Source organism: Schistocerca piceifrons, chromosome 2, assembly GCF_021461385.2.
Source record: "Schistocerca piceifrons isolate TAMUIC-IGC-003096 chromosome 2, iqSchPice1.1, whole genome shotgun sequence".
NCBI classification, from domain to species: Eukaryota; Metazoa; Arthropoda; class Insecta; order Orthoptera; family Acrididae; genus Schistocerca; species Schistocerca piceifrons.
The window spans coordinates 477,059,036-477,084,670 of NC_060139.1; the positions used below are offsets into that span (position 1 = coordinate 477,059,036).

A 25,635-nucleotide genomic window follows, 5' to 3' on the forward strand; every position below is an offset into this window, starting at 1 on the left:
ATGGACAGGTAGACAATTTAAGAAAATTCTTTATAGAATGAGCAGAAACTAGCAAAATACACAAAGCAATCACTCATATAAATACATCGGCTACACCACTGCAATTTCATAACCACTTCTACAACCCTTTAGATCACATAACATCAACAGATACGAAGAAAGTAAATTGGAAAAAGAAGGCACTACATGGCAAGCACCCATATCATCTAACACAGCCACACATCGATCAAGACGCATCCAACACATGGCTAAGAAAAGACAATATATACAGTGAGACGGAAGGATTCATGATTGCAATACAGGATCAAACAATAAACACCAGATATTACAGCAAGCATATTATTAAAGATCCCAATACCACAACAGATAAATGCAGACTTTGCAAACAACAAATAGAAACAGTAGATCACATCACAAGTGGATGTACAATACTACCAAATACAGAATACCCCAGAAGACACGACAATGTAGCAAAAATAATACATCAACAACTTGCGATACAACATAAACTAATAAAACAACACGTTCCCACATACAAGTATGCACCACAAAATGTACTGGAGAATGATGAATACAAATTATACTGGAACAGAACCATTATAACAGATAAAACAACACCACATAACAAACCTGACATCATACTCACCAATAAAAAGAAGAAATTAACACAACTAATCGAAATATCCATACCCAATACAACAAATATACAAAAGAAAACAGGAGAAAAAATTGAAAAATACATTCAACTGGCTGAGGAAGTCAAGGATATGTGGCATCAGGATAAAGTTGACATTATACCGATTATACTATCAACTACAGGAGTCATACCACACAATATACACCAGTACATCAACGCAATACAGCTACATCCAAACTTATATATACAACTACAGAAATCTGTAATTATTGATACTTGTTCAATGACCCGAAAGTTCCTAAATGCAATGTAACATATACCGTACATTAAAAAGGAAGTCACGCTTGATCAAGATCTGCGTCCCTTTTCATTTTTAACCAGACATGACGTCTGAGAAAGAAAAGAAATAATAATAATAATAGTAATAATAATAATAATAATAATAATAATAATAATATTGAAAGGTTCCAGTATTTGAAATGGACAGCAATGTATTTATGTACTTATTTTTGTTGCTACATTGTGGAGATTGTTTTCAATTTTTTAATACAGCGGAACTACTGCAGAGAGAGTTCATTACTCCCTCATCAAAGAGATGATAATTACTGGGTGATCAAAAAGTCAGTATAAACTTGAAAACTGAACAAAGCACGGAATAATGTAGATAGAGAGGTACAAATTGACACACATGCTTGGAATGACATGGGGTTTTATTAGAACCAAAAAATACAAACGTTCAAAAAATGTCTGACAGATGGCGCTTCATCTGATCAGAATAGCAATAATTAGCGTAACAAAGTAAGACAAAGCAGAGATGATTTCTTTACAGGAAATGCTCAATATGTCCATCATCATTCCTCAACAATAGCTGTAGTCGAGGAATAATGTTGTGAACAGCACTGTAAAGCATGTCCGGAGTTATGGTGAGGCATTGGCGTCGGATGTTGTCTTTCAGCTCCCTAGAGATGTTGGTCAATCGTGATACACTTGCGACTTCAGGTAACCCCAAAGCCAATAATCGCACAGACTGAGGTCTGGGGACCTGGGAGGCCAAGCATGACGAAAGTGGCGGCTGAGCACACGATCATCACCAAACGACGCGCGCAAGAGATCTTTCACGCATCTAGCAATATAGGGTGGATTTTTTTTTTTTTCCTAATAAAACCCCATGTCATTCCAAGCATGTGTGTCAATTTTTACCTCTCTGTCTACATTACTCCATGGTTTATTAAGTTTTCAAATTTATACTGACTTTTTGATTGCCCCGTAATTTTATTATTGCATTTTGTCTCTGACAATTTATATTGTGAAGTTAACTTATTGTTGATAAGAAGTGCTCATTTACCTCATTTTGTACCTCAAAAATTGAATAAAGAAAGGGAAAGTGATGATACACTTATTGATCTCTGCTGTCATTTTCATTTAACCAGTCACGCCTTCAATGTTGTAATAGACATAAGTGAAATCAGTTTTGTGAGTTAGTACAGAGTTATTAAAAATCATATACAAACAAACCATTTCAGAAGTTAGATTTTTTTCCTTATAAATGTTTGGTTGTTGTATTGTCACTGAGAACTGGCTATGACATGAAAAATAGATAGAAAAGATTTCAGTGAACAACTAATGTAGAAATACAGATAGCAGATTTTCCAAAAATGCATTAGTCCCTTGCAGTTCATTATGCACACACAGGGCATCTCTGTGTGCTCTAATATAATTAACTGCTGCACGGACACTGCAAAGAATTGTGCAAATTTCTTTATGGAAGCAGTGAGGCCACTGACCAACAATTGTGATATACATAAAAAAAGTAGTACATTTTTATTCAAATATATTTACATAAGTATTAAAATACAAAACTTTTCATTGTATAATAATTTTCGAAATGTTCTTAAGAATGGGGAGCTAGGTTTCATGTTATTATTCACTCTAATGAACGATTTCACACCTGCTGCCCCTATTTTTTTCTGTCGGAATATTTTGCACAATCCTTGTGCTTGTTCACAGGAAACTTGTTGATAATGTGCAACTTCCCATTTAAACGTTTATCATCAGAAGTTGAACAACATCCTCTTTTATGCCCTCATCTTCACTGACTAAGTCTCTTATATAAAACTTTTACGGAATGGTTGGTGAGATAGTATTGTCAAGGTTTTTTTCCTGGCACATATTCCTGTATAGGAAACAGCTGTTTACAAGCAGAAGTACAGTTTTCAATACCAGTTGAGACTTTTTGTTACAAAATCGTAACTGTAAATAAAATGGTCAGATTGATCAGTTCTGCCTGTCTTTGAAGTATAATGACTAATCACTAGAGCCTCGGACTTTATGTAATATCAAATTAAGAAATATGTAACAAAAATTGATGAAATATGCAATGTAGCAGTTTTGTGTGAACTCCAAAATTTTGTTTATTTGGTAGAAAATATAGGTTTACCAATAGGCTAATGCATATGTTAATTTTTAATCAGTTCACTTCTGCCACAAAGTATAGAAATAAAAGTATCTCCTGTTCAAGCATGTAAGTCACACTGGAACAGGATTCACAATTAATTATACTTTTCTGAATATTCTGTTCCTATGCACTGTCTTCTGTTTGTCAATTTTTATAAATAGAGGAGGACTGCTCAATTTTGCAAAAAGTCAACAGTGCATATTTATACTGAGATTGTGCTAGGAATAATATTCCCAGGGGGATCTACAATATCACTATTAAATAAGTGATACAAAATAACAAGTTTTCAGCATCCTGGGTTCTTGTTCAGCACAGATTGCAGTTTCCTGGAAGTTATATCACCCACCTTCCGAACTGCATCTTCGATTATTCCCAAGCTTCTTGGAGAGGCATACTTGAAGTCTCCAGTTGCTCAATACTGACAGGAAGTCAGCTGAAGTGACTTATGTTGATGAAACTCAACTTAGGACTTCATAACTGTTGAATGCTGACAACAATTCACTTGAAGGCACTGTAGGATCAGAAGAAAAGTTCTTCATAGCCAACTTCACAGCTTAAGAATGCTTAATGTAGAAAATCACAGCTTCAGTCCTTGTTGCCCACCTTGTCATCACTGTCACTAGAGGCAGAGGCACATCAGGTAGCTGCTGCCTCTAGTACTGTACGTAATAAGAACATTTCAGGAAAGCCTTCTTCATAGCTGATATAAGTGTATTTACTTTTGGGAAATGATATCTGTCACGCCACTCGTTGCAATGCATGAGCCATATATGTAACATGAGCTAAGTCTGGAAAAATACGTCAAGCAATCCCCACTTTATCAAATAGTAAATATAACAGTTTGGCGAACCTGAAATTACATAAATTCTGAGTCTCTATTTTGTTGGTATCTAAGGATTGTACATTTTTAATAGCACACGATCTTTGAATGATAGTGTAGATTCATTAGAATCTAAATAATTAGATGCTCTACAAATTTTGAGAAACATACCAGACAAGTATCACACACATTTTTCACTTTACTCAAACATGAGAGAACCTGAGTGTTGACACATGTAGCACACTCTAAATTAGAAACATTAACTGCCCAGAAAGTTTGCACAAGTTGTCTGCTATGAAAACAGTCTAAAAAGAAGGCAGGTGATTGTAACCATTCTCTTGAAAAGTCCTGCAAGTTTTTGGTTCCAATCCCACCACACACAATGTTGTGGAAGTGCTGCTACTTCCCTACTTCCGCTGTAACATACCTGTTCATTTCATGCTATTTGTTGAAATAGATCCTCAGTAAAAATTAACTGAAAAAAAAACCTGTCTGACGATGACAGAACTTTACTAGTTTATGTGATAAAATCACACTTTGAAACGTAAAAAGGAAAATCTGTGATTACATAGGCATGGTCCCACCAACATTTGCCATGAGCCCTCTGTTGCATCACAAGAACTGGAGACATTTTCACTGTTTTCATTGTCATTTTCACTTGACTTTTTTTTTACAAATGACTCCCTGTCATTATCAGAATCACTGTCACTCTCAATTTCACTTGGAGATTCCTCTGAAGGCTCTACAATTCCTTCCTCAGATAGGAGTGTATGTCAAGAACTATCATTTTGCACCCGTTAACATGCACATCATAATTACAAAAATTTTCTCGACACAATGGCTGCATTTTGACACAGAGTTATTAAGGTTTCCCTAGATGGCAGTACTGTGCAGCATTGGTGCTTAACAGAATCAAATGTGAGAGTAGAATGTATTAGAGCTACAAAAAGTCAGGTCAAATGAAACCTGACATTGGAGAACAAAGTTCACAGTGTTGAGTGGTAGTTACTGTTGGAGTGGAAAGCATTAAACTAATGTTAATAGTGGCATAGCTTAAAACATTGTCAGCATTTGATTGTAACTGTACCACAGTTGTGATATGTTTTGCAATGTATATTTCCCATATGTCTAGTATGTTACATGCTATCAGAAGCCCACATAGTTATTTCTGTGAATATAGTCATCACAATGTGTAGGACAGTAGTTCCAAGATAATTGGTGGTTAATGTTTGAAAGGACTCTGGTTCATCTCATTTGGGTATCAACAACTTGATCTGGTTGAAAATTGTTTCTTAAGACTCCAGTTGTTTACTGTTACTCCACAATAAACATGGGAGGGAAAAAAGTTAGTGTGTAGAATGAAAATCGACAAGACCAATAAATGGATCTTCTGCAGAGTCTTCTTTTCTTTAGGACGTATGATATACAGGAATATAAATTGCATATGAGAAACTGATAACATCATAGTCAGACTTCTTAGTTGACATTCCATAAGTGTGTCAGGAATTTTAAAAGGACGTTGAAGAAAATGGTGTAAATTGTGGTCATGTAAGTAGTGAGCCATAACTTCTTAAACACAGACTTTACAAAACATCAGCAAGCAATTTCATTAATTGTACTGGTCTTTAAATCAAAACCTTTGGTCTTACATAAGTCTTACATTTCATGGACACAGTCGGATTTTTGTTTCAGTTACTTGTGGTGAATTATTTTGTATCTGTTTTTCTAGTTTTTGAAATATATTTGAAAGTTACGATGAATACATCCAGAATTTGTCAAAAACCCAAAACCATTACTAGACAGGTTACATATATATCCTAAACAGTATGCAAGCAGTATATCTTAACTTTAAATCATAAAGCTTGCTATATAGGACCCTAAGAATGGTATTTCTAAAAGATAGCAGTTGGCAATGACTGATGCTGAGGATTACATAGTATGGTAGACCCAATGAGAGAATTGCATTCCATAATCATAGTAATTATGACATTGCTTGTCTGTATGTAGATGGCAATAATAAACACATTTCTGCGTAAAACAGAGCAGAATGTGATGTTCAGTTTCAGCTGTGTTGTTATGTCCCAAGCTAATCAGTGCCTCGGAAACTGGGTCGTCTTCCAAAAGATGTGCTAAAAGTGTGCGACAATTATCATTGTATTTAAATATCATTACTGCTCATTTCAGTTAAGCTGTTTAAGCTGTACTGTTAGGTTACAACCTAGCCACAACCTTGCAAACTCCTACATAAGCCAGGAAAAATGTTGTGGCATGTACAACTTGATAATGTTTCCCCCCAAATCAGTTGTTGCACTTCCTTTACAAAACAATATTTCAACAACACTAATGAAGTTCATAAATTATTTGTAAGAGGTGACATGTTTGGAATGTTTCAGATTTAGTTTTTTAGAATAGGTGCTACCATAGCCATGGTTTATCATTGCCAACCAAATACTTCATTCAGTAATGTAACTACAAATAGTGCTGCACTGTTATACAAGGTCTGTTCGAAAAATTCCAGAACTTTGTCCACAAAATTTTTCTAAGCTTACCTTTTACTTACTGGGCATGGTCTCCTTCGAAATACTCTTATCCACAATTGATACACTGCTCCCAGTGCCATTTCTATTTCTGGAAGAAGTCTTGGTATGCCTCCTGCTGGGTTATGCAAAATGCTGTCTGTGAATTTTCTTTTATCTTGCCTGTTGTTGCAAATCTTCATCCTTTCACAGGGGTTTTCATTTTTGGAACTAAAAAAAGTAGGCAGTGGCTAGGTCTGGAGAATACGGAGGATGAGGCAGCACAGTGATTTCGTATTTTGTGCAATAGTTACACACCGTCAGGAATGAATGTGTGGGCGCATTTTTGTGATGCAAGCACCGCGAATTGTTTCGCCACACTTCAGGCCATTTCCTTCACACAGGCATCGCAACACGTCTTGATTGTATCATTGCTTAATAGTTTGTCCCTGTGGCATGAATTCATGATGAACTAATCCTTCAAAGTCAAAGGAAACTATCAGCATGGCTTTGATATTTGACATGACCTGATGAGTGGTTCTTGGTCGTGGAGAACCCTTCCAAATCCATTGTGAAGATTGAACCTTGGTCTCAACATAAACGTAGACCCATGTCTCATCATCAGTTATGATTCTTTTCAGGAGCATCTTGTTCTCGTTTGAACGATCCAAAAGTTCTTCACAGATTGTGAGGTGAAGGTCTTTGTGGTCTTGACTCATGAGCCTTGGTATGAATTTGGTGGCAACATGATATGCTCAAAGATGCTGTGGCAGGATTTTGTGACATGATCCAACTGAAATGTTATATTCTCCTGCACTCTCTCTTATAGTCAGTCTTTGATTGGCACACACAATTTTGGTGACGTTCCTGACAGGAATATCTTTGGTAGATGTGAAGGGCATCCTAAATGAGGCTCACCTTTAACTTCCATCCGGCCATTTTTAAACCCCTGTGAACCATTCTTAACACTGAGTACGGCTTAAGCACTCATCTCCGTAGGCTTCCTGCATTATTTGGTGTGCCTCTATAAAGGTTTTCTCGAGTTTGATGCAAAATTTTACAAAGGTTTGTCGCTCCTCTAATTCTGCCATCTCGAAATTCGCAAACTGTGCGACACAACATTCTACTCAATACAGCACTGAACAACAACCAACAGATATATAACACTGAAACTTCCGACAGTTGCACATTAAATACAGTTGTGCGCAGGGATGTCAACCGCATTTTGCTCCAACACATCAGTGGCGTGAAATTACGAATGTTCTGGAATTTTTTGAACAACTCTCATATTGACTGTTAAGTTCACTGTGTTAGGAGATAAACACAAATGACATCAATTTTTAGTGTTGATTGGTGACTCCATAGTGTCCTCTGCACTACGACCAGATAATGGGTATACTTGAAAGGAGAGACAGCATTGGTCATATATTTTTGTTCATTATCGCAAAATCGATTTTCGGTCACTTAGTGACCATCTTCAGTGCTGTAATATATAACTTAAATTAGTAAGCACTGGTGTCAATAAGCTTACGGCGATCACCGTATGACTGTGTAATTTCTTTAGAGTAACCTATAATTATTTATTCTCTTGTTATGGGAGCACATTATTTTTGAAGAGTTGTTACAAAGATCCTATATATAAAATCGATCACAGCACTCTAATGAAACAGTACTGAAAACGATGAGAGTCGAGTATACGGTGATCGCCGTAAGCTTATTGACACCAGTGCTTACTAATTTAAGTTATATATTACAGCACTGAAGATGGTCACTAAGTGACCGAAAATCGATTTTGCAATAATAAACAAAAATATACGACCAATGCTGTCTCTCCTTTCAAGTATGCAAATTTTTAGTGTGATATGGTTTGCAGCTGGGATAAATTTTTATATGATTTGGTGATGCCTTCAGCTGCCATTCTCTTCATTTCATGTACAATTTCTTCCTTAGGCCATTTTAAAGTATCTGGAATGGAAGCATTATGTATTGAATACATTAGTGACACTTGTGATTTTAACAAAGATGTACTAGACACTTTGTAAATTAAGTTATGGATGATTTTTTTTAGTAGTATATGATGCATGTACGTCCTTGCTCCGAGGACTGCCTGTAATGCGGGAGCAAGTTACTTTTACTTTCGATCATGATTGTTTTACAGAAGTTTAATTACCCTACATAAGCCCTTATTTTCAATTATATTTAATTATCATTTATCATTTGGTGTAAATATGACTGTGTAATTTCTTTAGAGTAACCTATAATTATTTATTCTCTTGTTATGGCAGCACATTATTTTTGAAGAGTTGTTACAAAGATCCTATATATAAAATCGATCACAGCACTCTAATGAAACAGTACCGAAAACTATGAGAGTCGAGTATAAAGTCCTTTATGGTTGCGTGATGTTTCACATTACAGTAATATTTATTGATGAGTGTAGCGATAATTTTACATTCTATGGTTCTGTAATGCTTTGTTGTAGAAATGGTAAAAAGTTGTATAAGAATTTCCCATTTCACAGACCTTTTTGCTCATTTAAAACTGTCTGACTGATGTTTTAGATGAGTGTAAATTTCAATTTCTTCAGTCACAGTCATGATTTTTCCTTTCTGTAACTTATGTGATGTTTCAAGGGATTCATCTATATTATGTATTTTGTGGTTGGTGCCTTTTAACTGTCCAGCAAAGGTGGGTGGGTTATTGCCACTTATTGTCTTGTGTCCTTTAAATCTCATGCTAACTTTCCTTGTTTGTCCAGTATAAAATTTTGAACATTTTTTCAGTTAATTTTGTAGATTCCTGATTGCGAAAATGGCTCTGATTTCCATAGTATGTCTCCCAATAATCGTTGTAGATTGTTAGTGTTTCTGTAACTAGTGCATAATTTTGTATTTTTGAAACATTGAGTAATTTTGTCAGAAGCAATACTTATAAATGGTTGTACAAGAACCTTGTTTTTCTGTGCTCTGTATGTGTGCCCCTCTGGTTAAAGTTATTTCATCTGTTCCTTAATTCCTTAAAGAATTTTTGTAAAGAAATTAAATACAGTCATAGTTTCACCAGTGATGAATGATAATCAAATATAATTGAGAACAAAGGCATATGTGGGTTAATTAATAGATTTATGTAAAATAATTATAATTTTCCTAGTGCTAAGTACATTAAAACAAGGACCTTGTACGTAAAAGGCTTGCAACAACTGCACAAAAGTAATGTGCTTCTAAAATAGCAAAAAATCTCTCTAATTTTTTGTAAGAGCATTACATGCGGTCGTAGGAGCAAGGACATACATGGCATAACATACTTCTGAAGAATCATCCATGAAACAAATTATAATGCGCCTAGTTGTCTTGTTCTTATGTCAAAATCACAAGTATCACTAATGTATCCAGTGTATAATGCTTCCATTTTAGACACTTGAAAATGTGTGCAATCATATGTGAAATGGAAAATGGCAGCTGAAAGCATGACGAAATCATTCAAAAAAACAAATGACATCATTCATATTCATTCAGGATTAGGGACTCCATGGCTCAAGATAGTTAATTGCATAATGTTTGCAAACACTACTTGAAAGCAGACATCTTACCAGCATCATTTAGGTCAGCTACTCTTTCTTTTTCTGTTCCTCTCCTTGAACATTGTTTCATAAAGTGTAACTGGCAAGAAATCTATAAGTATTGTAATGCAAAAGATAGTTTGGATTAACACAGTGAACATAGAAAACTTGGAGTGACCAATACAAATATTGTAAACGGTGGGAAAGTTTTAGTTCTGTGATCATAAAAGTGGGTTTTGCTGTATTTTGTTGGAAGATTACATTAGGCAGCACAAGGCATTTTCCTTTCCCATATAGCAGACTATTTTTTTATAGTTAACAACACCCAAATAAAACTTCATGCTCACTACACAATCATGTCTGTAAAATCGAAACTGCTGCACCTGCCTTTAGCTTACCTGCTGACCTAAATATTTTAAGATTAAAAAAAAATTAAAATTCTTATTTTTCATTTAAACAACTTTGTACAAATTAATGCTCAGTATGCTCATAAGATGGACAAACAGCCATATAAAACCATAGCTCTAGTAGTGTGAAATTATTATTTTGGATAAACCACAAATCCCTTTGAATCATCAGCTTTCTTAGTAGGCCTTTCAAAAATTAATTGTATTGCTTTCAGCAGACAGCTTCACAACAAGAGATGTGCTGCAGCCACTATAAAAACAAAAACAGTCTTTTGCTGCTGCAACAGTGTGGATATTTGCTTTGGGCTGGTTTGGTTTGGCCCTTTGTCTTGTGACTGCAGGAGATTCATACAAAAAGCCGAGAACATTTGTTAACGTAAGGTCCAGCACCATTTTTTCTTCATTGTGTCCTAACAAGAACCATGCACATTTGATGTCTGTGTGCAGGAAATTTTCCATTGAACATCAGTAAATCAGTGACGTCATGTAGCTGTCTATCCTGCATGGCAGAGGTGTATCAGCAGAAAATTCCCTTGAATAAACAATAAAATTACAGAGATAAATTGTCTGGTCTGCATTTAACGTCAGAAGGCAAAATTTCAGTGCTGCATCTGTTGAGAGGAAAAGAGAGAAACAAAGGTGAAAGGAAGCTGTCGGAGCAGGAGGTCAAAAATAGTCTACTCTCTCTAATGCACCTCTGTCCTTTCATTATTCTTTCCCCTTCAAACTCGCAACAGGTGGGCCTTTATCATTCTGGGTTCTGACCGATCTGCCCCTTTTCTAACTATCCTCTATATATCCTTTTGTCCCTCAGGAAAGAATGAATAGTTCCAAACGCTGGGAAATGTTTTTCAGCTTTGATTGTATCTGTCGCCAGTACTGGAATTTTGCCTTTTGAAGCTAATGGGTTGTCATTGTGTGTCTTTGTAATTGACTGCTATATGGATGAAATTAAACTATATCCAGATATTAATATCAATAAGTGAATTTATTTACTTGAGACAAACATTATAAAAATATAAGGGTGGTCTGAATAGCTCTCACCTGTGCCCTTGGACCAGAGTACTTCTTGCCCCAACCTTAATCCCGGCCTGTTTTGTGTGTAATGACTCCTTACTCATTTTATTTTAATTTTGTAATTTCGTGTATTTGTCATTGAATATGAGGAGTAGGCATACAGTTTTTCTTAGCTGTGAGTGTGAATTAAGTTTTTAAAATTTATTTATTACTAGCAAACACGGCAATGCTTCACAATTGCTAAATTCGTTTGGAAATTGGATATATGTCCTGATCTCCTCCCTCCCTCCCCCCCCCCCACACAATATATCCATCTCTTTCTCCTCCCCCCTCCCCCCCCCCCCTCACGTTCTCCTCCTCCTTCTCCTCCTCCTCCTCCTCCTTCAGAGGTTTGCAGCTAGTACATATAGAACAATGAAATTATTGATCTTGCAGGTGAAAGTACGAGAAGCCACAAGCAATGATCCGTGGGGTCCCAGTTCAACACTTATGTCAGAAATTGCTGACCTAACCTACAATGTTGTTGCATTTACGGAAATAATGCAGATGATATGGAAAAGGCTTAATGACCATGGGCGCAATTGGAGGCATGTGTACAAAGCACTTGTACTTTTGGAGTATTTGATTAAAACTGGAACGGAAAAGGTATGTATTTCTGTAAAATTAATGTACATAGAAGATTCAAACATAATATTTTGTAAAGACCTAATATTTTGTAACAATTTAAAAATTTACCACTGAGAATTGTGGATGGGATACAAACAGTTATCGAGTGCTGGATCATGATCAGAAGTGTGTGTGTGTGTGTGTGTGTGGGGGGGGGGGGGGGGGGCTGTTTACTACTCTGGTATTTATAGCAAAAGTGAATGATGGTGTATCTTGAACTACTGTATCTACATGAGAGGCCAGTGCATTCCGTTGCATACTGGCTGCCATTTGTCATTAAAACAAAGGAAAAAGTCAGTCACTCTTAAAGTATCCTAGTTTGTTTGTTGGGTTGTTAATTACAGTCATACTGAACATACGTGACCAAATCACAATCCTCAAAACCCTTTTATCACAATGAGTATCTTAATGTAACCCAGATGTTTCTTGGACCAAAGTATGTAAATGATCCAGAATGAGATTTTCACTCTGCAGCGGAGTGTGCGCTGATATGAAACTTCCTGGCAGATTAAAACTGTGTGCCCGACCGAGACTCGAACTCGGGACCTTTGCCTTTTGTGGGCAAGTTTGGAAGGTAGGAGACGAGGTACTGGCAGAAGTAAAGCTGCGAGTACCGGGCGTGAGTCGTGCTTCGGTAGCTCAGATGGTAGAGCCCTTGCCCGCGAAAGGCAAAGGTCCCGAGTTCGAGTCTCGGTCGGGCACACAGTTTTATGTAAATGATGATTGAAAATTTATTAATACAGTTCATTGACCTTGTTTTTATGGTATTCTGTTGGTCCTTTTATTACTCCTCATTAAGAACGAGAGTATGTTTATGTTCATTTAATTCAGGCAGTATTTCTTGCAAGTGCCGTACTGGGTGCCACGTGTATAAAATGCCGCTGGAAAAGTTCATTCTCATTTGCAGTTGTGTGGATCCATTTACAATAAATCATTGTTGAATGACGCAGTAAGGGTGGCCCAACACTTGTCAGTTATGTTTGGTCAGTATTTACATGATCTCGATTTATCTGTTAATGTAAATAGTTTTAAGAGCTTGATGTGAGGGTGGTTTGAAAAGTCCTCGGAAAGGGATAGAAATAAAGTAATTACATCATTGAAACTTTTTTATTTTTCAAAGTAGTCTCCTTGTAGATTAATTCACTTCGTCCAATGATCTTTCAGTGCGTTGATCCCATTTCAAAAATGAGTTTCCTCCAGGTCTGCAAAATAGTTGTCAACTCTATCAATTCTTCGTTTGAAGTGAATCTTCGTCCACCAAGAAAATTTTTTTAGTTTTGGGAAGAGATGGAAGTCTGATGGAGCTATATCAATTGAATAAGGCAGATGTGGTAACAATTCGTACCTTAGTTCGTGTAATTTTGCCATGGTGACGGCACATGTGTGGGTGCGCATTGTCCAGCATCAAGAGCCATGGCCCCCATCTTACAGATAATTTTTTCATTTCTAATTCTTCAGTTAAAATGTGATACACCCATTCACATAACATCTGGCAAGCTTGAGCAATTTCACACACTTTCAATCGGTAATCCTTCATGACCATTCTGTGCACTTTTGCAATGATTTCTGGAGTAGTGACACCTCTTGGCCGACCACTGCGTGGACCATCTAAATTTAAATTCATTTGTCCATTTGGCAACAGTTGAATATGAAGGAGCAGAGTCCCCTGAACTTTTCAAACCATCTTTGTAATTTTCCATCTTTCCAAATCACTAAACGGGAACAAGAAGTCATCACCACACTTCCAAGACCACTGACGTGACACATGTTTACGGGCAACAGTCCAATGAATAACATGTGAAAAACGTGTTGCACTAGCGTTGACCTCTCGTGGTGATCCCAAGAACTTTTCAAACCACCTTCGTAATTAAAGTCCTTAAATTTCACTGTCACTCGGATTTAAATCTGTTGTTAAGAAGTAGTAAAGGAAGAAAGTTGTTCTTTTACATTCTCCAATTTAGGTGCGAACTGTAGTGTAATGTAATTCTCAAGAAGTATATCAATTCAAAGTAATGAAAAATTTAGTACTTCTGGAATGCACTTTGTTACTGGTATTTATTTTTTGCACTGTTTGTAAGTTTTTCTTATATGATTACTAGCTTCAGGCTGAGCCCATCATTAGATGGTAGCATTGACTACTTTGCAAGTTTCACATTTGTGTCTTCCTGAGAAGCCCTCCTTTACATATTATAGGACAGAGGGTTGATTTTCTTTTGTAATTCATACTGATCAATGAACTGAACTAAAAACCCTTTTAGTTCAGTTCTTTTATCATTGTAATCCCCGCCACATCTGAGATTGGAGCCTGGACACTCAGAGGTGGAGTCAGGTGCTCTACCCAATAGACCACCATGGCACTATCAAAGTAAATTCACATTCAGTCTTCTAAATGTGAACAAGCATCATTAATGTGTAGTTACTGACTGCATTCTGCAATTATTTGAAGTTGGAGGATACAAGAGCAAACATTAACCCACCAAACAGGTGCACCGATTTTCGCAACACCAGCGGACATGTACTTTGTACACTTCTAAGGAATAGCTGTCTTTATATTAGCAAGGTAAACATATATGAGCAAAGTTACAGTTTAATCTTAGTTTGATTAAACAACAGTAAATTAAACTTAAATTTCTGAACCATTTGATTGTATCACTCTGTTGCCACGTACAAGTGTTACTCCACAATAATGACCTCCTCAGAATGTTAAAAAGCATAGTTGCACCAGATCACTGCCAAAAACTTATTCAATTAGTAATTATCTCATAGACAACTGCCTAATTGTGGGATTGTGTTGCTAGCTCACAGTCTGGCATTGGACTAAATGTTTTCCATAGCAACATAACCAGATATAGTCTGTCTGAAAATTGGAAAGCAAGAAGAAATCTGTCATGCAGCATAGTACAATGTGCTATGTTAAACATAGATAGTTTTTGTCTGCACTTCTTTTTTGAGTTATTTAGTAAGTGAACAGGCTGTGCAGGTAATCAGCAAGTCTTCTCTTAGTGAGGCAAGTTAAGGGATAAAAATTCCAAATCACAAGAATGCCAAGACATTGCAGAGAATGGTAGCTGGTATTAAGGACCATTCAGTCATTTCTGTGTGATTTATGCTTTTGTTAAAGAGATTGTACAAAAAGAAAGGTTACATAAAATCGAGAGCCGTAATCAAAGTGCCGCAGTCTGTACAAAAATTATCATTGCTGCAATAGCTCATATTGGGAAAGAATGGCAAAATAAATTACATGGTTTAGTAGAATGGCAAAATAAATTACATTGTTGATCAGAATAAAAAAGAATGGAAAGAATATTTGTAAGAATTGGTTTTTATCGATAGTTTCGACAAATTTGTCAGCATACAAACACTGGAGGACTTTATTATTATTATTATTATTATTATTATTATTATTATTATTATTATTTCTTTCTTGTCTTAGACGTTATGTCTGGTTAAAAATGGAAGGCGACGTGGACCTTGATCAAGCGTGACTTCCTTTTAACTGTACAGTATGTGTTACATTGCATTTAGGAACTTTCGGGTAATTGAACAAGTGTCAATAATTACAGATTTCTGTAGTTGTATATATAAGTTTGGATGTAGCTGTATTGCGTTGATGTACTGGTGGATATTGTGTGGTATGACTCCTGTAGTTGATAGTATAATTGGTATAATGTCAACTTTATCCTGATGCCACATATCCTTGACTTCCTCAGCCAGTTGGATGTATTTTCAATTTTTTCTCCTGTTTTCTTCTGTATATTTGCTGTATTGGGTATGGATATTTCGATTAGTTGTGTTAATTTCTTCTTTTTATTGGTGAGTATGATGTCAGGTTTGTTATGTGGTGTTGTTTTATCTGTTATAATGGTTCTGTTCCAGTATAATTTGTATTCATCATTCTCCAGTACATTTTGTGGTGCATACTTGTATGTGGGAACGTGTTGTTTTATTAGTTTATGTTGTATCGCAAGTTGTTGATGTATTATTTTTGCTACATTGTCGTGTCTTCTGGGGTATTCTGTATTTGGTAGTATTGTACATCCACTTGTGATGTGATCTACTGTTTCTATTTGTTGTTTGCAAAGTCTGCATTTATCTGTTGTGGTATTGGGATCTTTAATAATATGCTTGTTGTAATATCTGGTGTTTATTGTTTGATCCTGTATTGCAATCATGAATCCTTCCGTCTCACTGTATATATTGCCTTTTCTTAGCCATGTGTTGGATGCGTCTTGATCGATGTGTGGCTGTGTTAGATGATATGGGTGCTTGCCATGTAGTGCCTTCTTTTTCCAATTTACTTTCTTCGTATCTGTTGATGTTATGTGATCTAAAGGGTTGTAGAAGTGGTTATGAAATTGCAGTGGTGTAGCCGATGTATTTATATGAGTGATTGCTTTGTGTATTTTGCTAGTTTCTGCTCATGCTATAAAGAATTTTCTTAAATTGTCTACCTGTCCATAATGTAGGATTTTTTGTCGATAAATCCCCTTCCTCCCTCCTTTCTGCTTAATGTGAATCTTTCTGTTGCTGAATGTATGTGATGTATTCTATATTTGTGGCATTGTGATCGTGTAAGTGTATTGAGTACTTCTAGGTCTGTATTACTCCATTTCACTACTCCAAATGAGTAGGTCAATATTGGTATAGCATAAGTATTTATAGCTTTTGTCTTGTTTCTTGCTGTCAATTCTGTTTTCAGTATTTTTGTTAGTCTTTGTCTATATTTTTCTTTTAGTTCTTCTTTAATATTTGTATTATCTATTCCTGTTTTTTGTCTATATCCTAGATATTTATAGGCATCTGTTTTTTCCTTCGCTTCTATGCAGTCGCTGTGGTTATCCAATATGTAATCTTCTTGTTTAGTGTGTTTTCCCTTGACTATGCTAATTTTCTTACATTTGTCTGTTCCGAAAGCCATATTTATATCATTGCTGAATACTTCTGTTATCTTTAGTAATTGGTTGAGTTGTTGATTTGTTGCTGCCAGTAGTTTTAGATCATCCATGTGTAGCAAATTTTGTGTGGGTATGTTCCAGTAATATTGTATCCATAATTTGTATTATTTAGCGTGTTGGATAGTGGGTTCAGAACAAGGCAGAACCAGAAAGGACTTAATGAGTGTCCTTGGTATATTCCACGCTTAATCTGTATTGGCTGTGATGTGATATTATTTGAATTTGTTTGGATATTAAGTGTGGTTTTCCAATTTTTCATTACTATGTTTAGGAACTGTATCAATTTAGAATCTACTTTGTATATTTCTAATATTTGTAGTAACCATGAGTGGGGTACACTATCAAAAGCTTTTTGGTTATCAATGTATGAATAGTGTAGCGACCTTTGTTTAGTTTTAGCTTGATATGTCACCTCTGCATCTATTATCAATTGCTCTTTACGTCCTCGTGCTCCTTTGCAACAGCCTTTTTGTTCTTCATGTATAATTTTGTTCTGTGTTGTATGTGTCATTGATTTCTGTGTAATGACTGAAGTTAATATTTTGTATATTGTTGGTAGGCATGTTATGGGGCGATATTTAGCTGGGTTTGCTGTGTCTGCTTGATCTTTAGGTTTCAGATAGGTTATTCCATGTGTAAGTGTATCAGGGAATGTGTATGGGTCTGCAATGTAACTGTTAAATAATTTATATCTAAAAACACAGATGATGTGACTTACTGAACGAAAGTGCTGGCAGGTCGATAGACACACAAACATACACATGTAATTCAAGCTTTCGCAACAAACTGTTGCCTCATCAGGAAAGAGGGAAGGAGAGGGAAAGACGAAAGGATGTGGGTTTTAAGGGAGAGGGTAAGGAGTCATTCTAATCCCTGGAGCGGAAAGACTTACCTTAGGGGGGAAAGAAGGGGTATACACTCGTGTGCGCACACACACACACACACACACACACACACACACACACACACACACATCCATCTCCACAAACACAGACACAAGCAGACATTTTTGTTAAATAATTTAGTAAGATGTGAATGTGTTTAGGTGAATTTCTTTAGCCAGAAATTTGCTATTTTATGTTTTCCAGGGGCTTTCCAATTGTGAGTAGAATTAATTGCTTGGGTGACTTCATGTTGCAAAATTATCACTTCAGGCATTTGTGGTATCATCTTGTATGTATCTGTTTCTGCTTGTATCCACCGTGCATGGCTGTTATGTTGTACCGGGTTTGACCATATGTTGCTCCAGAAGTGTTCCTTGTCTGTTATGTTTGGGGGATTGTCTATTTTAATGTGTGTGTTATCTATTGTCTGGTAAAATTTCTTTTGGTTTGTGTTGAATGTTTGGTTTTGTTTCCTTCTATTTTCACTTTTTTTGTATCTTCTAAGTCGTTTGGCCAATGCTTGTAATTTCTGATTCTTTTCATCTAATTGCTCCATCACTTCTTGTTGTGAGATTTTACCTAACCTTTTTCGTTTTTTTTTCTGACATTTCATTTCTTATAAATTGTGTTAGCTGTCCGACGTCTCTTCTCAGTTTCTCTATTCTGATATGTAGCCTGTGTTGCCATGCTGGTTTTGTGGGTTTCTTCTGTGTGTTGGTTGGTTCTGATCTCTGCCTAGTGTGTGTGTATTTAGTGTAGTGAGTGCTCCTATATAAACCAGTAGTTGTAACTCTTCCATAGTTGTGTTTTCATTTATTTTGTTGTGTATGATTGTGTTGATAGTTTTTATTGTTGTTTCGACTTGTGGGTTATTTGGCAGTCTATGCAATAATGGTCTAATGTCTGTATTTGTGTCTTTGTATTCTATATATGACAGCTGAAATTTTTCTTCTATATCTAACATGTGTGTCACTTCGTGTTCTATTTGTGCTTGTTCTGGTGGCTGTCTTAAGATTTCGTTTTCCTCTGACTGTTTAATTGATGCGTGTTGTTCTTTGTTTGTTTGCTCTGGGATGTTTGAGTCCATTACTGTATTTTCTTCTTCTTCGGATTGCACATTATTTTGTTCCAGTATTTGTTGTGCTTGTTGTTTGATGTTTTCTAATTCTGACTGGGGTATCCTGTTATTTTTGATTATTACACGGATCTGATCAGCTAGTCATTGTTCTGTTAAAAATTTTAATTCTGGGTATCTGCTAATAAATGTTGTGTATACTTGTGATCTGTATCCAGTTGTGTTGGTTCCTAGGTTTGTTGCTTGGTAATAACAGAACATGAGGTGTCGATTAACTTCATCTGACCATCTCATCCTCTGTCTTTGTTTTCCTTCTAGGGTGGTTGCAGGAAGCATATCCTGCAATACACCTCTATTTGGATTTGAATCATTTTCCAGTTGGCTAGCAGTGTCGTTACCAATGTGGGCGGGCGTAGGGTTCAAGCGTCGTCCCCGACCATGACGGCGCTTGTCCGAGGCTTCTTTAGTTCTGTTCTGAACCAACTAATCACACTAAAAGGGGGGTTAGCCCTATTAGTGGTTTGTTCTTTTCGTCGCCTTTTACGACTGGCGGAACATACCGGAGGCCTGTTCTTTTCCCGGGCCTCCACGGGAATTATTATTTCTTTACTTTCTCAGACGTTAAGTCTGGTTATTGTTATTATTACTATTACTATTATTATTATGTTACACATTAATAAAAGAATAGTGCCAACATTCCATAAATTGCTTGTTATTGTAAAACAGAGATGCACCAGATATGTTTTTCTTTGTACACTGTATTGTCTCTGACGTCTCCAACTTAAAAAGTAGGCTATGGGTGGACTTATGTGACCCTCTTTTGGAACAGCCTCTTTGTGTTTTGTGCCGTAGCTGAGTAAAAATGGTGGGTTGTTGAGTAGTCACCTACCAGTTTGCTGGCAAGCTGCAAGAAATATAATAAACACCTGTGCTGTTAAAGTGAACTGATTGACTCTTTCAGGAAGGTGGATACAGTGATAAGGCACTGGACCCACATTTGCAGGGACAGTGGTCCAAAACACCCTTTGGTTATCCAGACTTAGAATTTTTGTGCTTTCTCTAAACCACCTAAGGCAAGTGCTGGTTCTTCTGAAAATGATGCAGTTTTGAAAGTAACTTAAAAGAAATTGTCTCTCAAGAACAGATTATTTCAGAGCATTGTTACATATGAAACAGGATTTGTTTGTAGCTTAATCTATACCCGTTACATTTTATAATTGAAAAGCTCGTGGTTTGTCTAATTGCTTGTAGCACATTTTTCTTTTATTTAAAGTCATTGTTTATTATCAAGTGGAAGTTTTAATTAACAAAGTATTGTATGATTTTCTTAAAGTAAAAGTTGCTTATGTTACCTGTAATTACTTATCACATGAGAAATAAAATTTGATGGAGAGATGCTTTGCCTTATCATTAAATTAAAAAAATTATATACACTTATACTGTCCAGTCTCTAAAAATAAAAAGGTATATTCTTTGCTGTTTGATAGAATGTAAATTAAAAGTAAAAATAATATTGGTACTATGAAAATTTGATTTGGACACTGAATCTTGTGAAGACAATACAAGATGAATATGATATATATTCAGCTGGTACAACTTTGCTGAAGTAGTCGGAATGTTGTGTTGTTAATGACTTCCAGCATATATTTTGGTCTTAAAAGGTGGTTCTCTGGGCTTGCCTTTTTTTTCTTTTTCCTTTTTTTTCTTTTGAGGATTGTGTTATGCTTCAGGAAATTGATGTCCAGCCACTACTGATCCTAGAGTACTGTAAGTGTAAAAAAAGTTGAAGAGGGTCAGTCCATAAAGTCCATTTTCAGTAAAATTCTTTCATTGAGATAAAAGTGAAATGACTTAAGGAAATGATACGTATGCAGATGCTGAAGTAAATGGAAAAATAGTCCCAGTGCCTTTATCAGGAATAAGGTAATATACTGTATATTGTTAAGTACTAACTGAGAACTGAAATAAAGGATATACATTCAGAACTAAAGTAGACTGCATAGTCAGCAAAAGCAAAATAAGTAGGACGTTTCCATTTCCACCATTGTCTCAGATTTTTTTTTTAAATTTTGTGTTCAGGCTTGCTAAACAATTAGTGGATTATATACAAAACACTATCACAAATTGTAGTGCTTTGTGAGTAGGAGCCTCTTAAGTGAATGGTGACAGAATGTGATAACATTTTTTAAAAAAAGTAGGGGTAAAGTTTGAAATCTGACTTTACAGTGAATGACGGTGGTAAATTTGCAAAATGTGGTAAGATGGTTGAACAGTTTCGGCGTGGTGTGTGTTTGGAAAGTTTTATTAATCCATGTCTGTATTTTATTTTATTAGTGTGATTGTCATTTGTAAATGGATTACAGCATGATCTTAGTAAACAATCACATTTTCCTGGCCAAATGAACATATGAAAAAGACAAATTGTAGATTTTTCACTGAACCTGAGGCCAGACTGACTCCACAGTTGTTTACAAGAAAAATCTCTCAACATTTTGCAGCCTTTTGCTGGAATTCCAGGCTAGCGAATAGAAACTTAACCATCTGATTAATCAAAAGTACACCCTGGCAGCTCTTTCCACTTGCTGAATGTGTCAATTTTTTCAGAGTAATGCAGTGAAAAGTCTACATCTACATCGATACTTTGCAAATCACATTTAAGTGCCTGACAGAGGGTTCATCGAACCACCTTCACAATTCTCTATTATTCCAATCTCGTATAGCCCGCGGAAAGAATGAACACCTATATCTTTCCGTACGAGCTCTGATTTCCCTTATTTTATCGTGGTGATCATTCTGCCCTATGTAGGTCGGTGTCAACAAAATATTTTCGCATTCGGAGGAGAAAGTTGCTGCTTGGAATTTCGTGAGAAGATTCCGTCACAACGAAAAACGCCTTTCTTTTAATGATTTCCAGTCCTTATCCTGTATCATTTCTGTGACACACACTCCCGTATTTCGCAATAATACAAAATGTGCTGCCTTTCTTTGAACTTTTTCGATGTACTCTGTCATTCCTACCTGGGAAGGATCCCACGCCGCGCAGCAGTATTCTAAAAGAGGACGGACAAGCGCAGTGTATGCTGTCTCCTTAGCAGGTCTGTTACATTTTCTAAGTGTCCTGCCAATAAAACACAGCCTTTGGTTAGCCTTCCCCACAACATTTTCTATGTGTTCCTTCCAATTTAAGTTGTTCATAATTGTAATACCTAGGTATTAAATTAGACTGATTTATCATGTAACCGAAGTTTGAGTTCCTTTTAGCACTCATGTGGATGACCTCACACTTTTCATTATTTAGGGTCAACTGCCACTTTTTGCACCTGCAGAAATAAAAAATTTGATTAAAAATGAAATTAATTACTTTTTTCTTTTGCCATACAGTACTAAAAAGTGAAAAAAGAAACAAGTAAACCTTACATTTGTTTTCATTAAGGACATACTGAATTTGTGCATGCATGTGCTACTACTTTGGTACAAATTTTGTGAACATAGAACATGAGCTCTAGAATAGTGATTTGCATGAGAAATTAACTGGATGGTTACAGGCCATCAGGGGGAGAGAGAGAGGGGGGGGGGGGGGGGGAAACAACAGCAACAACAACAGTTCTGGAAATTTCATATTTTGTAGAGAGAGAAGTGCTCTTTCAAGTGGTGGGTAATGCAAGTATGTATCACACACCCTTTTCAAGATGCAATGCTTTAAAAGTCAATTATTTTTGCAGCATATATTTTTTGGCCAACTTCATTTCCAAATATCTCAAACTATAAATCAAAAAGATATAAAACATGCAGGTAAATAAAGTTAAGCAAATGACCTAAAACTTACAAAACGTGCACAATGTGAACTGTTCAAACCAGTCTGCCCAGCTTTATAATTTTACCACTGTTATACACTGAAATACAGCTCTTCAAAATGTTAAAAATGTTTGCTAGTAGTTTTATTAAAAAATATTGAAAATACATAAAAATGACTGGTGATCTAAGAAATGAAAAGCCTTATGTAGCTGGTTTTCAGTGTTAAGAGACTTGTAATCACATATTAAAATATGTAGGCTAGAAATTTGTGTATATTTCTGTGGTCCCTAATCAAACCAGCAAACACAATTTGAGCAAAATCAGAGACAGTAAAGTGAGGAAAATATCTAAAGCTGGATAATTACTGAACATGAAATAATTCAAGAGATGCAAGTGATGGGAATAATGTGCCAAAGAGTGGGTGAGGAAAGGTACAAGAAGTTTCTAACCAGAAAGTTTATTTCAAAGGTGCATGCACTCTCACATTGAAACATTAGTTTCTCTCCAAAGATAGCATGCATCTAACCATGATGCTCCATTACTATGTGTCTGGAATGATTTTTTTCCTACGTCCCAATGCAGTTCACCTCCACTTGTCATTCCATATAGCAGCCTTCGAGTTCCTTGCTTCCAACTTTCTCTCATCCCTTCTTTCTCGCTTCTGTTCAAGTTTATGCATTTGAATTCTGCTGAATCTGGTTTCATTCGTTCACTGAAAGTGAATATACTGATTGAGAAAAGGTCCACTGTAGTTATACAGTACTGTAGAGAGACTAGGGGGGTATATCATCATCTTGCACAAATCCTTCACTTAAAATGCCATACCAGCAGCCTCCATTGAACTTGGAGATCCATGCAGAGTCTAAAATTCTATCTCTACTCTTCCAGTCCATGTGAGAACAAGACTTGTGATTAAGAAGGTAGAGTTGTATTTGCAAGGAGCAGTTTTCATATCACTTTCCAACCATTCAGACTAAGATTTTCTGTGAAATACATAAAGTGCACAAGTCAGCGTGGTGTTGGACTTCTGCCATCATGCCTGGTTATAATTTACTCTTTACATTTATCCTCTCTTTCTCTTCTACATTCCTTTTTAAAGTGCCTTTCTTTCGTTATTATGCACTATGTTTCTTTCCTTTCCCATATTTCTTGCACACTTTGGGATGTGGGGAGTTTGTTCTATTTACGTTTCCATTGATGTGACCGTCTGAATATCATATCATTTACTCTGGCTTTGAATATTAGATTTTAACTTATTGTTACAGATTCACTATTATTTTGTATCTTGTGTGTCTCCTTTATTCAGGCTTCCATTCAACACCCATATGTGTGTTTCTCTTCTATTGGCCATCTTTATTCCAATAAATGAAGTGAGAAATAGTCTGAAAGCTAAAGGTTTAGCTGTTTTCATCTTTCAGTTAAATAAAAATTGCACCAGATGCTTAAAAAAAAGTGTGCATTCCTTTCATGTCATCCATTTCAGCTGTGAGCAGTTCATGCTATTTAACTGAAATCCAAAGTTCTTTGATTTCAGGTTGCACAGCAGTGCAAGGAGAACATCTTTGCTATTCAAACACTAAAAGATTTCCAGTATTTTGAGGACAATAAAGACCAAGGAATGAGTGTTAGAGGAAAAGCGAAACAATTAGTTGAACTGCTCAAGGATGATGAACGCTTACGAAATGAAAGAGCAAGAGCTCTAAAGGCTAAAGAACGTTTTGCACAAGCAGCTTCTGGATTTGGAAGTGATGGAATGGTGAGTCAGTGCAGCAGTGTGTGTGTGTGTGTGTGTGTGTGTGTGTGTGTGTGTGTGTGTTTTCCTTGCTTTGTTGCATGTCATTAATCCTTCTTCATTCTGTTTTCACACATTCTGTACTCTTTGTAATCAATTGAAATATTTCAGTGTTATAAAAGTTGTTGCTTTCAAAGGAGTGTGCTGTTCACTCCAACATGGGGTGAAGATTCACCACACTTTCCACAGGCTCTAGTGAGATGTCAAAGAGCTGTAAGAGTTCAAAGAATAGTTCTTGTATTTAGTGTGCTAAAACTGGAGCAGATGCAGGACAACTAACAGTCAAAATTAAAATAATGCCTTACCTCTCAAAACTGGTCTTCAGCTAAGATGGACTACAAAAGATGTTAACAGAAGAAAAAATGTGTCCACTGGACAGAAGACACAGGTGGATGTGGCCCCTGGAGAGAAAGGAAACAGTGTGAAAAAACTTCAAAAGTTGCACTGCATTTTAGTTAAGAAACACTTATTACCTAGATAAAGTAATGAAATGCTGTGACAAGTCTGCAAAGCCTCCTACTATTTGCATTGTAAACAGAATGCCTGTGTCTTATACAACTTCCATGTTCAGGATACATTCAACGGCAGTTGTATTCTGTGACCTATTTTGACTACTTGAACATTTGGAAGAATAGTCATTTGTGACAGTTAAGAAAATGAAGTGAAAGAAAAATATAACTTGGTTTTTATCTACCATGTCCATACTGTCTGCCCTTCACAAAAATTGATGCCATCAGTAATTCCCCTTTCATTATTTAGTCTGATTTCTTGTGATTGAAATTGTCATGTTCCATATTGTTAGTGTTATACGAAGTAATAGTAAACCTTGAAAGTAATTTGGTGTTAAATGTTTATTTTTTTAATGGGAATATTCCATCAGAATCTTGTTAATGGTTCATTTATTATTTCCAGGTGCAACAAATTAAAGTTTTTCTTTTACTGTTACACTTATATCTTAACTGTTACAGCAATGTTTATTGATTGTAAATTAACCCAAAAATGCAAGATGATGTGTGGGAAATGAGTTTTAGAATGTGTTACAGACATAATACTGGTT

The 25,635-nt window shown here is 36.0% G+C and overlaps 1 protein-coding gene across 7 annotated transcripts in view; it reads left to right on the forward strand.

The window, feature by feature from the left end:
- Positions 1 to 25,635, forward strand: part of LOC124774954 (epsin-2) — a 148,328-nt gene that overhangs the window by 28,053 nt on the left and 94,640 nt on the right. For all 7 annotated transcript variants that reach the window (XM_047249663.1, XM_047249668.1, XM_047249667.1 and 4 more), the window contains exons 4-5: positions 11,847 to 12,056; positions 24,321 to 24,542. In XM_047249663.1, coding sequence (XP_047105619.1) covers positions 11,847 to 12,056; positions 24,321 to 24,542 — 432 coding nt within the window. The remainder of the gene's footprint in view (positions 1 to 11,846; positions 12,057 to 24,320; positions 24,543 to 25,635) is intronic.